The 15522-nt window shown below is 42.2% G+C and overlaps 1 protein-coding gene across 1 annotated transcript; it reads left to right on the forward strand.

Annotated features, from left to right (window-relative positions):
• The first annotated feature begins 7101 nt into the window (after positions 1–7101).
• On the forward strand, positions 7102–12086 carry mrpl20 (mitochondrial ribosomal protein L20). Its single transcript, XM_073031909.1, has 4 exons — positions 7102–7310; positions 7758–7868; positions 10345–10422; positions 11350–12086. Exons 1-4 carry the CDS (start codon positions 7224–7226, stop codon positions 11521–11523), a joined length of 450 nt encoding a protein of 149 aa, XP_072888010.1. The 5' UTR covers positions 7102–7223; the 3' UTR covers positions 11524–12086.
• The last annotated feature ends 3436 nt before the right edge of the window (positions 12087–15522 follow it).

Here is a 15522-nt window from a genome sequence, read left to right on the forward strand (position 1 = left end):
TTTATAGCTGCATCAAGATGCTTCGTCCAGGTTAGGTCCTCAGAGATATTGACACCAAGGAGCTTGAAATTGCTGATTTTATATAATGTACTCACAATGTACTTTATCTAACATCATAAAATGCACACTATCCCTTGTACTTCACTGGACCCTGCGTTATATTTATGCTTCACAACAACATAGAAAACCTACAGCACAATACAGGTCCACAAAGTTGTGCAACATGTACTTACCTTAGAAATTACCTATGGTCACCCATAGCCCTCTAATTTTCTAAGCTCCATCTAACTATCCAGGAGCCTCTTAAAAGATCCTATTGTATCCGCCTCCACCACCGTTGCCGGCAGCCCATTCCACACATTCACCACTCTGCGATAAAAAACTTACCCCTGACATCTCCTCTGTACCTACTCCCCAGCACCTTAAAACTGTGCCCTCTCGTGCTAGTCATTTCAGCCCTGGGAAAAAGCCTCTGACTATCCACACAATCAATGCCTCTCATCATCTTGTACACTTCTATCAGGTCACCTCTCATCTTCCGTCACCCCAAGGAGAAAAGGCTGAGTTCACTCAACCTATTCTCATAAGGCATGCTCCCCAAACCAGATTTACATCCTTGTAAATCTCCTCTGCACCCTTTCTAAGGTTTCCACATCCTTCCTGTAGTGAGGTGACCAGAACTGAGCACAGTACTCCAAGTGGGGTCTGACCAGGGTCCTATATAGCTGTAACATTACCTCTCGGCTCCTAAACTCAATCCCACAATTGATGAAGGCCAATACACCATATGCCTTCTTAACCACAGAGTCAACCTGTGCAGCAGCTTTGAGTGTCTTATGGACTCAGACCCCAAGAACCCTCTGATCCTCCACACTGCCAAGAGTCTTACCATTAATACTATAATTCTGCCATCACATTTGACCTACCAAAATGAACCATCTCACACTTACCTGGGTTGAACTCCATCTGCCACTTCTCAGCCCAGTTTTACATCCTATCAATGTCCCGCTGTAACCTCTGACAGCCCTCCACACGATCCACAACAACCCCAACATTTGTGTCATCAGCAGACTTACTAACCTATCCCTCCACTTCCTCATCCAGGTCATTTATAAAAATCACAAAGAGTGGGGGTCCCAGAACAGATCCCTGAGGCACACCACTGGTCACCAACCTCCATGCAGAATATGACCCATCTACAACCACTCTTTGCCTTCTGTGGGCAAGCCAGTTCTGGGTCCACAAAGCAATGTCCCCTTGGATCCCATGCCTCCTTACTTTCTCAATAAGCCTTGTATGGGATACCTTATCAAATGCCTTGCTGAAATCCATATACGCTACGTCTAAGCTCTACCTTCATCAATGTATTTAGTCACATCCTCAAAAAATTCAATCAGGCTCGTAAGGCATGACCTGCCTTTGACAAAGCCATGCCGACTATTCCTAATCATATTATGTCTCTCCAAATGTTCATAAATCCTGTCTCTCAGGATCTTCTCCATCAACTTACCAACCACTGAAGTAAGACTCACTGGTCTATAATTTCCTAGGCTAACCCTACTCCCTTTCTTGAATAGGGAACAACATCCACAACCCTCCAATCCTCTGGAATCTCTCCTGTTCCCATTGCTGGTGCAAAGATCATCGCCAGAGGCTCAGCAATCTCCTCCCTCACCTCCCACAGTAGCCTGGGGTACATCTCGTTCGGTCCTGGTGACTTATCCAACTTGATGCTTTCCAAAAGCTCCAGCACATCCTCTTCCTTAATATCTACATGCTCAAGCTTTTCAGTCCACATTAAGTCAACCCTACAATCGCCAAGATCCTTTTCCGTAGTGAATACTGAAGCAAAGTATTCATTAAGTACCTCTGCTATCTCCTCCAGTTCCATACACACTTTTCCACTGTCACCCTTGATTGGTTCTATTCCCTTGCATCTTATCCTCTTGTTCTTCACATACTTGTAGAATGCCTTGGGGTTTTCCTTAATCCTGTCCGCCAAGGTCTTCTCATGGCTTCTTCTGGCTCTCCTAATTTCATTTTTAAGCTCCTTCCTGCTAGCCTTATAATCTTCTAGATCTCTATCATTACCTAGTTTTTTGAACCTTTTGTAAGCTTTTCTTTTCTTCTTGACTAAATTTACAACAGCCTTTGTACACCATGGTTCTTGTACCCTACCATCCTTTCCCTGTCTCATCAGAATGTACCTATGCGGAACGCCACATAAATATCCCCTGAACATTTGCCACATTTCTTCTGTACATTTCCCTGAGAACATCTTTTCCAATTTATGCTTCCAAGTTCCTGCCTGATAGCCTCATATTTCCCCCTACTCCAATTAAACATTTCCCTAACTTGTCTGTTCCTATCCCTCTCCAATGCTATGGTAAAGGAGATAGCACTGTGATCACTGTCTCCAAAATGCTCTCCCACTGAGAGACCTGACACCTGACCAGGTTCATTTCCCAACATGTTCCCTCTACTTTTTTTCACAACTGTGCAGACCAACCATTGCTCTAAGCAGGATTTTTTTTAGATTGCCTGAAAACTGTACAACACTTTAAGTTAACATTATACAAAAGAATATTCCAACCGTGCAGCAACAAAGCCTATCTGCGCGGGAGCATTTCATTTACTGTGCACCTCAGGGGAGAAACAGTGACAAGAACGTACCTTACGCTAAATAGTCCAACACCAGATGTGGGGTCTGAAACAGAACAAAATGGCTGACACACATACACATCTGCAGATGCTGGAAATCCAAGCAACACACACACACAAAATGCTGGAGGAACTCAGCAGGCTATGGAAAAGAGTACAGACGACGTTTCAGGCTGAGACCCTTCAACAGGACAAAAATACAACAAAGTAGAACACATCCAACAACACACACAAAGTGCTGGTGGAACGCAGCAGGCCAGGCAGCATCTATAGGGAGAAGCGCTGTCGACGTTTCAGGCCGAGACCCTTCAGTGGGTCCTGCTGAAGAGCCTCGGCCTGAAACACCGACTGTACTCCTTTCCATAGATGCGGCCTGGCCTGCTGAATTCCTCCAGCATTGTGTGTGGGTCTTGCTGGGCTGAAACACGTGGCAGGTCAGATGGTATGTGAGGAGAAAGGAAAGGTTTCTTGTCAATGGCTCCTCATTAGAACAGGAAAATTGGGAAAACAACCCGTTTTAAATAGCAGAGACCTGGAGGCATGGAGGGGACAAAAGGAGTACCTGTGATAGGGTGGAGATTAAGGTTGTCCAGGTAATGTCGTTGTTTATAGTCCCATCTGGTTAATAAATGAATGAAGGTGAAAAGAAACACAATAACTTATTGCAACTTTGGCAGTTGCTGGAAAACTTAAACAGAAGAAACACTGGAAGTCCCCAGCAGATCAGACAGCTCCCCGTGAACAGAGAAAAAACAGAAAAAATCTTACAATAGAATTGGCCAAACAGAAAAAGCCTGATGAAATGCCATATGCAGTAGCGACTCTCCGTGTTATCACATGCCCAGGCAGTTGTTTTTCAAGCTAGCATAGTTCATTGTTGGGTCAGTCCAGGAGACCAAATGGGAGAGGTCAGAGGGCAGAGACAATGAAGAATTAATCTTGTGTATTAAATGAATGTTTTGCAAAGTGGTTATCTATATTAGGCTTCCCCACTGTGGTGGAGGTCACATCATGAGCACTGGATACACTAAGTTGACACAGGGGCAAATGAGCGTCTGCCTCACCCGGAAAGACCACTAGGAGCACAGGAAGGGAGGTGGTACAAAGGGCAGCTGGGCGGGCATGAGAAGATGCCACGAGAAGGGAGTGGTTGGTGGAAATGCAAGAGCAAACCCTGAAGTTGTGGAGTGAGCCATCCCATTGGAATGCTGAAAGAGGAGGGAGAAAGAAGGGAAGATTTGAAAGGCGTAGTCCAAATCCTATTTCAATGTAATTGGTGCTGTTGTGACAAAGAGGAAATGGTTGGGAAAGTCAGCTCAAGAGAAAAAGGCCATTCAAAAAAGGCCAATTTTTGAATTGGAAAAGAGGAGATTTGGCATAGTCTTGCTGGCTAAAGTCGTCTCTTTCTGAGGTATAATCTAACATACCACAATGATCTTCCCATTAAAAAGCAACACTTCCTGCCTACCTAGCAAGATTGTACTGCTGAATTTTATCATTTTATAAATTTTATAAGTTCCTGTGTTACATCTACTCCTACTGTTTTTCCTTGCTAGTCTAATATGCAGAAAACTGATGTCAGATCTTTCAACACCTGGGTTCTTATAGGAGTTCAGGAATGAGCAAAAAAATGTTGATTCTTCACAATCACTTATTTTAAAGTTCAAGCAAAGATACAGAGCATTTGAAACTAAGTGAGGAGCTGAGAAGCAGAGATTAACTAGATTCAACATGGTGCTTTTAAGAAACCTCTCACTTTTATTCTCGAGATAACAGAAATTACTCAGATAACAGAATCCAATCGAAAGGCTGCATATTTATGACAATTATAACATATATGGGGTGGAAAAGTAACGTAATAGTTAGCACAACACTTTTCGGTACAGGCGACCACTTCCCCACTGCTGCCTGTAGGGAGTTTGTACGTTCTCCCCGTGACTGCGTGGGTTTCCTCTGGGTGCTCCAGATTCCTCTCACAGTCCAATGACGTACTGGTTGATAGGTCAATTGGTCATTGTAAATTGTCCTGTGACTAGGCTGGTATTAAATCGGGGGATTGCTGAGCAGCCTGGCTCGAAAGGCCTATTCCACGCTGTATCTCAATCAATCAGTAAATAAAGTTTAGCCAATTAAGAGATAAAAGGGTACTGTATATGTACTGTATATGCACCTTTGGCCAGTAGGTGGGGATGAACCACCACATATACTGTGAAAAATACAAGCAACAGGCTCAAAATGCTGGAGGATCTCACCAGGCCGGCAGCATCCATGGAAAAGACATTTCGGGCCAAAATGTCAACTGTACTTTTTTCCATAAATGCTGCCTGGCCTGCTGAGTTACTCCAGTATTTTGTGTGTGTTGCTCAGATTTCCAGCATCTGCAGATTTTCTCTTGTTTGTGAAAAATACATGAGTTTTTAAAAAATATACAAATTATTAAAAATAGTAATTATATTAGTAAAAAGGAAACTTTGATCTTGGTCTTGCATTAGTTCAATTGGTATTTTATAAAAGGTGTTTAAAAGAAAGACCAATTCTAACACTTAGGAGCAGCATCCTTTAAGATTTTTGATGCTGTGTTGATGTCTGTTTGCAGTTCACTCACGGTATTAGGGGAAAAGCTTCCATCACCATCTTATGATAGAGCACTCTAAGGTTATAGCAAAATTATAACTAAAGAGAAACTTACAGTTTCATTGCGTGGCCATGGCGCTTGCAAATTAACCACTGAGGTATGCATTTTGTCAGCGGGCTTTCTCAATTGCTAATCGACGAGACGGTTTTGACATTGTAAATTTAAGGCCCTCGTGAACGAGTTTGTTGCAGCTGCCTCACGGGCGTTGCTCAGCGTTCACGCAGAATTACGATGGGTCGTTTCACATGGCTTTGATACTGTCCTTGAAACACTTTCTAACTAATTACTGAGGCCAGGCTTACAATTTTAAGTTTTTAAAAAAATATATACTGTGCACAGTCAACAATAAAAACATTTCTAACGTGCCTGGAATTGGATAAAAGTAGATCTTCCAATGATGTCCCCGGCAGATCTTTGTGGAATGCCTATCTTCTTGAACTGAAAGGCCTTTTTGGCTGACTCCTGTTCATGTCTTCATTTACATTTTACTTGACTCTGGTGCATTCTAACATCACAGAGCATAGAACCACCTCCAACTAGTTATGTAGCTTTAGGAACCCTTGCAGAAGAAAATAATGCCGCCTTACTGAATTCGCCACCATCTCATCAAATAAGCTCCAATATTTTGTTACTTCAACCGATACTTTCAGGCCCAGTTTCTTTTTGGACATTTATTTGGATTATGACATCTTTTTTTTAACCTAACATCCCACTGATTCATGTGAACAGTCCATCAAAAATAGGTGGTGATAGCTGGCACAGACTCAATGGGCCTAACTGTATCGCTGTGGACCTCTGCTAAAAGTATTTTCAAAGCTAATTAGGTAATCATCTTTCCCCATGCAGCTTTCAGTGACAAAATCAAATCCAGATGTTACTTGTATAAATTGTTCAAAGGCTTATCACCACAAATCCCATGGAGTTCACTTGTGAACAAAGTATGGTGGTAAATATAATTCTAACACACCCTGAATGTTTGGGATTAGAACGAGGAAAAAATACATGGCATATTGTAATCAGGAAAGCTAATATAGAAACTGATAAACATCAGATTTTGAGGGAAAATCTTATCGTAGTAAATGTTTATCTTTATTATTTTGGATGTAAAATTAAAATATTTAATTACTCGCATGCAAGGTCACCAACCGGAAACATTAGTTACGTAATGTTTTGATGCATTTGGTGATTTCACTACAGATGCCACCTACCTGCTGAGTACTCAGCGTTTTCTATTTTTATTTTCAAATATTCAGCTCTTCCGTCCTTTAATTCACAAGTTTTAGGCTTTGCAACCAGAAATCTCCAGTGAGTGAAGCACCAAGTTCTTGTTCTTTCACTGCCTTATTCTCAATGAAAGTTTAAAACGCTTTGAGTTCAATTATGCTAATTCGACTTTACCATTAAGAAAAACAATAATTCATGAAAGCGAAGTTTCAATCAGCTTTATTCGGTGTACAGAGTTCAGTAACTATAGATTTTCCATTTTCTCTGGTCTCATTTTTAATTGCAACAGGCTAAATCTCCTGAGTACGTGGGAAGAATGCGAAATAAATATAACCATATACTACTGATTTAATTGACTGTGCTGAAAATATGCAAATGTTTCCAATGTTTTAATTTTAAAATAATCAGACCTTGTCTCCGACTTTTAAAAGGACACAAACATCTCCCTGAACTGAGACACCCCTTCCCTGACAGAGTTAACACAAAATCACGTGCGTACTCCGGCGGAACTGTAGCCCCGCCCACCCCACCCCGGGGAGGTGGCACGCATGCGCACGATTGGAGGGACCAATCACAGGGCTCCTCCTCCCCGCCGGATGCCGGGCCTGTGACCGCCCCCGAGGCCAGGGACCGGGGCCGGGGCCGGGAACGTGAAGTCGAGCCGGGTTTCCCACGCAGCTGGCGGCGGGGACTCGAACCGCCGATGGTTTTCCTCACGCTCTCGCGTTGGATCCGGAGCCGCGGGCCCGATCGATATTGGCGGGTCCAGGAAGTCCTGAAGCACGCACGGGTGAGGGCGGGCGGAGGATCGGGACCGAAGGCCGGGCTGCTGTGAGACCGCCAGTCTCCCGGCTCCGGGGCCCGGCCATAACTTTACCCAGCGGGACAAGCTCGGGCTTAATAGGAAGCGATAACGCCCCGGTTGCTGTCTCCTGTAGACAGCATGGAGTTGGTGGGCCGAAAGGCCGTGACCCGGCATCGGCTACCCCTCCGTGTGCAGGTCATTGAATCGGTCATATAGCAGGGAAATAGGCCCTTCGGCCAAATTCGTCCATGTGACCCTAGTCCCATAATATCCATCACCGTTTGTGCTAATGTCCCTGTCTTACTCTGGCAGCTCGCCACCCCTTTGCGTGAGGTTGCCCTTCAGTTCACTTTTAAATCTTCCACCTCTCACCTCGGACCTATGACCTGCCCCAAGGATCGATTCTCATTTATTATTTCTTTGTTTACGCAGCATTTCCGCGGGCGGAAGAATCGATGCTACAGCCTGGCGTTGCGGGCCGTGCGGAGAGCCTTACTCTACTCCACCAAAGCCAGGCAACTGAAGAAGCGGAACATGAGGACGGTAAAGCGCCCAACTGCCGGGGCTGGTCAGCAACGGGAGGGGTGTTGCAAACATCTGGCAAGATGTGCAGTTGTAATCTCAAGTTATGGAGAAACGTGAAATGAATTGAGTGACAATAGTGCTTCTGAAGGATTGCTTGTAATTATGGAATGGGAGAGCCAGTGCTTATGAAGTATTAAGAAAGTGGTATCATTTGGCATGCGAACTCAGAATATTTAACAGGAGCAAGCAGCATTTTAATGGGCTGTAAGATTAGACTAGTTTATTGTTGTATACACGGGTGCAAGGAACTTTCTTGCTTATTGATGTTTTTATCTAGTGATTATTTTAAGAATTGCTAGTTAGTTCCAGTGTCAACCTGACAGCGTGTATGCTGTGAACAGGTATGGTATTCCAAATTGAGGAAGGAAATACAGTGGATTCTAGTTAACTGGGGCACATCAGGATCCCTACATTTGGTACAGTTAAACGGCTGCCTCAGTAAGCCGAAGTTTCATGGAAATAGTTAAGACTGATTATTAAATTATGCATTAAATGAAGTTCAGAGCAAATTAAAACACTACTAATACTAGAACGGTGCTATAAAACTATATTACTTCTTAATAAGTGTACAGTGACATGTTCTTTTGATTGTAAATGAACAAAATCAGACACCTAGTGCAGATAATGGACTGCCTTCATACAATGCTTTTGACAATTGCATCCTCAAATTCTTCATTTTTGTTCTAACATTGTTGATACCTTTAAATTCTTTGTAGTACCTAACTTGCTTAGGTAGTGAAATCATTTCATTTCTGGCCGTTTCTAGCATGTATCTGCAAGCCTGAAACAGCAGTAAGCAAAACAGCTCTGAATTGTCTTGCTGCTTATTTCTTGCCAACTATCAGTGACAAAAATCACTGCTATTTGAACACAAACACACGCAACTTGTATTATTTTAAAACTGTTTAAGCATGGTGTAGGAATTAACGGCTGTGGACATGAGCACAACTGATACAAGTTAGAAACTCTGTGGCAACAGTCTCCTCTCCCAATTAGGCAGCAAAGTATCCCAAATAACTGAAGGGAAACTCACTATTTTCTCAATTAGTTTTTGTTCTTGAAGAGCTGTCCCAAATAAGCAGCTTCTCCGATTAACCGATGGCCCAATTAACTGGAATTCACTCTACTTGCAAGACAGATTGCGGCACAGACTCTCCAGTTTTACTACTGGTTTATGAAAAGAGAGTAAGCAGGCTGATCCTATACTCTTTTGATTTTAAAAGAATAAGAAGGAATCTTATTGAAATGCGTAAAGCTTGTGGGACTTGAAAGGATAGATGTGGAGCTGATGTTTCTCCTGGCTGGAGTATCTAAGAAGAGGGGTCACAGTCTCAAAATAAGGAGCTAGTCTGTCATGGCAGAGGTGAGAAGAGATTTCTTCTCCCCGAAGGTAGTAAATATTTGGAATACTCTATTCAATGCTCAGCCATTAGAAATATTTCTGGACAGAGATCACAGATCTTTCGATATTCATTGACTCAAGGATGACCATGTTAGGACAGGAACATGAGGCTGAGGTACAAGATTAATTCTTACTGAATTGTGGAACAGGCACGAATGGTTGAGCTACATTTTATTTGTTATTCAAGTATTGGGTCGCTGCGACTTTGTGCCCAAGTCAGTTTATTATTAGTCATGATTTGGGGAAATACTTGAATATGGGTCTTTTGATTAGCTGTTTGTGTGTACATTTGTAATTTTAGGAAGGTCAGTTGAAAGAATTGAAAGCTAGATGGTGAAGTGTTAAACTTTCGTGCAGAGTGAACTACGTCAGTCATATGGTTTCCTTCTGCTCGATCTTGTGGCCTTGATAAAATGTAATACAATATGGGGTTGTGTGTAAGTGGGGATGTTCACATAGTATTTGGTACCTAGGTGGCTAAATTTGTATTATTGAAATAAAACTTATTTAATAAGCAATACAAATGCTAGTTGAAATTAATGCCACACGGTTTATTTTTTTCCTAAGGTGGCTGTTGATGCTCCTGATCATTGTTTCGAGAGTACAGTTGTTTCTGAGTCCTCAGCTACATTAAATGCCAATTGGCTTAGATGGTAAAATGGCCATTTCAGAGGCCATTTCCAAGATAGTCCTAGAATGACTAACCATTCCTGTATCCTGATCTACATCTTTCCCATACATATATCCTGCCTACCTGCAGTACAGTTTCCCTTAATTATTTTATTCTGCAATAAATGGTGTAAGTGTCCCTCTCCAATGTTTTACTTTGTTTGCTGATGTGAAGGACCAAACTACATGAGCATTTTATTTCTTAAAAAATGCTAAGCTCTACTTGATTTTTAAATGGTACAATAGTACTGAAGTCATTCAGTAGTTCTACTTCCTTAGACGTTTACCTGCCGACATCCCTGGTTCTTGTAATAAAATTGATGATTGAATAAAGAAAAGATGATGAATTGTTTTTTTTTTCAGCTTTGGATCAGCAGAATAGCAGCAGCCTCCAGGGAGCATGGGCTGAAATATCCAATACTAATTTGTAATTTGATTAAGGTGAGTTTGCAGCTTATAAATATTTAGTGGATTAATGGCCTTGATCATGTTGCAGTGAGCGGGTGGTTTATTTTGCATTCCATTATGAGGGCTTCTCATGATTTGTGAATTAGTTTTGGCTGAGTTCTCAGAACCAGAACCTGGTGGACATGTGCTCTTCTGAGAACTTTTAGCACATTGTAAACTGATGCTTGAAGGCATGCCAGAGCATGGTGTCTTCTGCATAAAATATGAAAGCAGGCTGTGATGGACGATATGATTCAGAGAACACGAATTATTGTAGTGTTCTGTCCAGCAGCTAGAACTTACCTAATTTACTGTTCTGGAATATTATTTTTTAAAAGAAAATTGATGTCTAACTAGTTATAATCACTAACAGGAATGAAGTAATTGAGTTGCTACAGTGCTTCAAAATGTAAATGCTGTGTCAATTATAGTTTATTTTCCTATTATGTGAGATTGGTATATTTAAAATTAGTTATTGGTCTAAAATGAATGAATAAATTCAGTTTTTCTACACTTTTGGTTAGTTATATAGAAGCATTTAGAAAGGATAGGCCAATTGTCCCATGGGGGTGATAAAATTTGTATGGCTTGGCTGGGAGATTGGGTTGTATAACTATGTAAATAAATATAAATTTTATTTTCTTGCCCACTGTGTTGACAATAGTAAGTTATATCATAGCCTATGGTACTGCACATTGCCTCTATGTATTAAATGTTGAAGTGGAAGATAAGTTCAGAGAAATCTGCAGCTGGGTCAGTCCATGCAACTGTAGATTTTGACTAAATCAATGCTGCTTTCCACTCTGATAAGCGTGTTGTTTAACTGGCATTTTTTTGTCATTTTTATGCTTTAGATTTGATAGGAAAAAGTTCTGAAAATTGTATAAGATGTTTTAATAATGAAAGTTTTTGTTTTGATAGAGTCAAGTGGAACTAAATAGAAAAGTTCTTGCCGATTTGGCTGTATATGAACCAAAGACATTCAAATCCCTGGCAGCACTAGCGAAGCGAAGAAGGGAAGAAGGCTTCCTTGATGCGTTAGGCGATGGCAGAGAACCCAATGGAATATTTTCACGTATTGTGCACCGTGACTAAAGGAATAAATGTGAATAATTACTGTAAATAATTTTCATCTGTTTTGTAACTGAGTTTTGCTGGCAATTTAACAAAACATTTGAAGCAGACTTCAAATCTGTCCAAAAATCTTTGGCATTGCTGTGTGGACTTTGACAAGAAATAGCTATTACCATGCATACTTGAATCTAAGTATGATTATATGAAATTCTTCAATAAGATTTTGGTAACGTGGAAAATGTGACAGGCTGGGGAGGAAAAACTGCTTGCTGGAAAACATCAGTACGTGTTGGCTTCCTCAGCTTTGACCATCCAATTTTCATGTACTAAAGAATACTTAAATATATTTGATTACATTTAAAAGAGAAGATAATTGGGCCCAGTCTTGTGAAAATCGTACTAATGGGACTTATAGTTTTTGGCACGAGGCCTCATTGTACATCAATGAAGAAGAAGAGGACAGTTTTTTTAAAAATCACTGGGATGCTTGCCTAAGTTCTGCTCTTTTCTCCGTTCCAATATTGCTTCCAGTGTACTGGGCCAAATTGTAATTTATTTCTGTCCCAATAAATCATTTAATGCTATTTTATTATGTAGAATATCTTATCTTAGTATGCTTTTGCGGAGATAACAAGTTATTTATGATAAATGTGTGGGTAATGGAGTGGTGCTCTAATCATTACCCAAGAGGCTTTTCAAGATGTTGCCAGAATAACTTGTAAGATGACCTAGATCCATGCTGTCTCAAAATAGTTTGCTTTCTATAACAGAGAGGTACAGCTGAGTTTTGTCTCAGCAATTACCTATCATGATGTCCTTTCAAGTAGATTAGTAACCAGAGTCTAGATGTTCATAATGGAACAATGAGGGAACTAATACATAGCTTTATAGTACTGACAGAAGCCTGTACTGAAAGCAGATCCAGCTTTTAATGTGCAATTGATCACATACTTATGGATCAGCTAATCAGCTCTTCCGAACTGTTGGTGTGGATGGAGTGGATTTGATTGCCTTTTGTATTGGGGGGGGGGGGGGGGAATTTAATGATTCCAAACCAATTGCTGAATTGCTCTTCCTTCGGCTGTTCCTGCCACTTTCTATTTATGCCTCTTTCCCCTGTCACCAAATGGGTTTGAATGTTTACTCTCCCTCTTGCCATCCACATGCATGTGCATCTCTTGCTGCGCCTGCCTTGGCTTATTGCTGTTTCTTACTGCTGCTTGGCATTTACTTTCCAATGCTCCCTTGTCTTTTGTATTTCACATTTTTATCCTCCACTTTTTCTTCCACCCCCACCTGTGCATAGGAAGTGCAGTAGTTTGGAAAGGCTGCTTCCCTTTGACTTGTGCAAGGGTTCCCAACCAGGGGTCCACGGACCCCTCAGTTAACGGGAAGGCTCCATGGCATAAAAAAAGGTTGGATCCCTGGACTGGTGGGACAAGGGTTCTCAACAATAAAATCTCTGCCTGTATACTGGGTTATCTCACGCTCATCAGTGTTGACATAGATTGCTCACAGAGAGGTCTCCAGGAGCTCATCAACGATGACTAGAAGCTTCTTTGACCCAGATTCAAATCTGATGGTTCATTTGGTTATCTGAGCTGTGTGTTTTTCTTGTATCTGGAAGCTGGAGAAATGCCCTATGGTGCAGATGTGCATTAGCTGTATGCCAACAAGTGAATGGATGTCTACCTCCTTTCAATAAAGGCTCTTCTAGAAGGCAGTTGAACTAGAGGACTAATGGGGAAACTGTTCATCCTATGGAGCCTCTACTCAATGAATCAATCTCAGTTGTCTTGATGCTGAGCTCTAATTCCTTAAGTATGCAAGAGGATGTGCTTTATTCAGGACATCTGCAAAACATAGAGGTTCATTCCAATGTGAGCTACTGTACAACTCCACCCTCTGACAAAAGTGTCTCGGTGAAGGCAAATGTTGACGATAAAGTATGCCAGTATAGTCCTCGGCCCTCTGAGGAAAAGGGCTTCTGAAGATGAAGACCTCACCCCTGGCACCAAACATAGTATACTGGCCCATGGTATTTTCTGCCCTCCTATTTGCTTTTCAGACTCGGGGGTTGTAAGGCACTGGAGCAACATTCCAAAATATAGAAAGGCATCATATTCCATAAGACATAGCAGTAATAAGCAATAATTCAGTCCAAGTCTGGTCTGCCAGTCTTCTTGTCTGATTTATTTTCCCTCTCAGCCCCATTCCCCTGTCTTCTTCCGGTAACCTTTGATGCCCTTACTGATCAAGAACTTAGCGACCTCTGCTTTAAATATACCCCTGGACTTGACTTCCACTGCAGTCTGAGGCAATGAATTCTACAAGTTCACCACTGTCTGGCTACAGAAATTCCACCTCATCTCTATTCTAAAGGGATGTCCTTGATTTTGTGAGGCTGTGGCCACTGGTCTTAGACTCTCCCACTATTGGAAACATCTTTTCCGGATCTACTCTTATCAAAGTCTTTCAAAATTCGGTGGGTTTCAATGAGATCTCTTCCCCCCCCCCCCCCCCCACCCCCATTCTTATAAGCTCCAGTGAGTACAGGGCCTGAATCATGTACATGAATTAATCACCAGCAGGTAAAGCGAAGCAGTTTCTATCTCCAGCACTAATTGCACTGAGATGGCTCCGTGAAGTAAACCATGTTATTTGCCTGCCTGCCGGATGCCAGGCTTGGATAACTACTGCTCTATTCAAAGCTCTGTCAAGTGAAGACATTACTAGGTGGGCAAATTAATAGATCTGTGGCTTCAGAGGGGGCAAATGCAACATTCCCATGGATTTCTCAAAATTCCGGGTGAAGTGGTGAATGAGCAATCAGGACAGCACTGAGAATCTTGAGAGACACAATAAGGAAAATCCAGTGTCTCGGGAGACAATGAAGGTAGAGCCATAGATATAGTGTATATGGATTTCAGCAAGGCATTAAGATTCCCCATGCAAGGCTTATTGAGAAAGTAAGGAGGCATGGGATCCAAGGGGACATTGCTTTGTGGATCCAGAACTGGCTTGCCCTCAGAAGACAAAGAGTGGTTGTAGCTGGGTCATAGTCTGCATGGAGATCAGTGACCAGTGGTGTGCCTCAGGGATCTGTTCTTGGGACCCCTACTCTTCATGATTTTCATAAGTGACCTGGATGAGGAAGTGGAGGGATGGGTTAGTAAGTTTGCTGATGACACAAAGGTTGGGGGTGTTGTGAATAGCGTGGAGGGCTGTCAGAGGTTACAGCGGGTCATTGATAGGATGCAAAACTGGGCTGAGAAGTGGCAGATGGAGTCAAACCCAGATAAGTGTGAGGTGGTTCATTTTGGTAGGTCAAATATGATGGCAGAATATAGTACTAATGGTAAGCCTCTTGGCAGTGTGGAGATTCAGAGGGATCTTGGGGTTCGAGTCCACAGGACACACAATGCTGCCTACGCAGGTTGATTCTGTGGTTAAGAAGGCATACGGTGCATTGCCGTTCATCAATTATGGAATTGAGTTTATGAGCGGAGAGGTTGCAGCTATATAGGACCCTGGTCAGACTCCACTTGGAGAACTGTGCTCAATTCTGGTCGCCTCACTACAGGAAGGATGTGGAAACCATAGAAAGGGTGCAGAGGAGAATTACAAGGATGTTGCCTGGATTGGGGAGCATTCCTTATTAGAATAGGTTGAGTGAACCCTGCCTTTTCTCCTTGGAGCAACAGAGGATGAGAGGTGACCTGATAGAGGCATTGATCGTCTGGATAGTCAGAGGCTTTTTTCCAGGGCTGAAATAGCTAGCATGAGAGGGCATAGTTTTAAGGTGCTTGGAGGTAGGTACAGAGGAGATGTCAAGGGTAAGTTTTTTACACAGAGAGTGGTGAGTGCATGAAAAGAGGCTGCCAGTGGCGGTGATGGAGGCGGAAATGATAGGGTCTTTTAAGAGACTCCTGGATAGGTACATGGAGGTTAGAAAAATAGAGGGCTATGGGTAGTTCTATAGTAAGGACATGTTCGGCACAGCTTTGTGGGCCGAAGGGC

The sequence above is a fragment of the Hemitrygon akajei genome, chromosome 29, assembly GCF_048418815.1.
Source record: "Hemitrygon akajei chromosome 29, sHemAka1.3, whole genome shotgun sequence".
NCBI classification, from domain to species: domain Eukaryota; kingdom Metazoa; phylum Chordata; class Chondrichthyes; order Myliobatiformes; family Dasyatidae; genus Hemitrygon; species Hemitrygon akajei.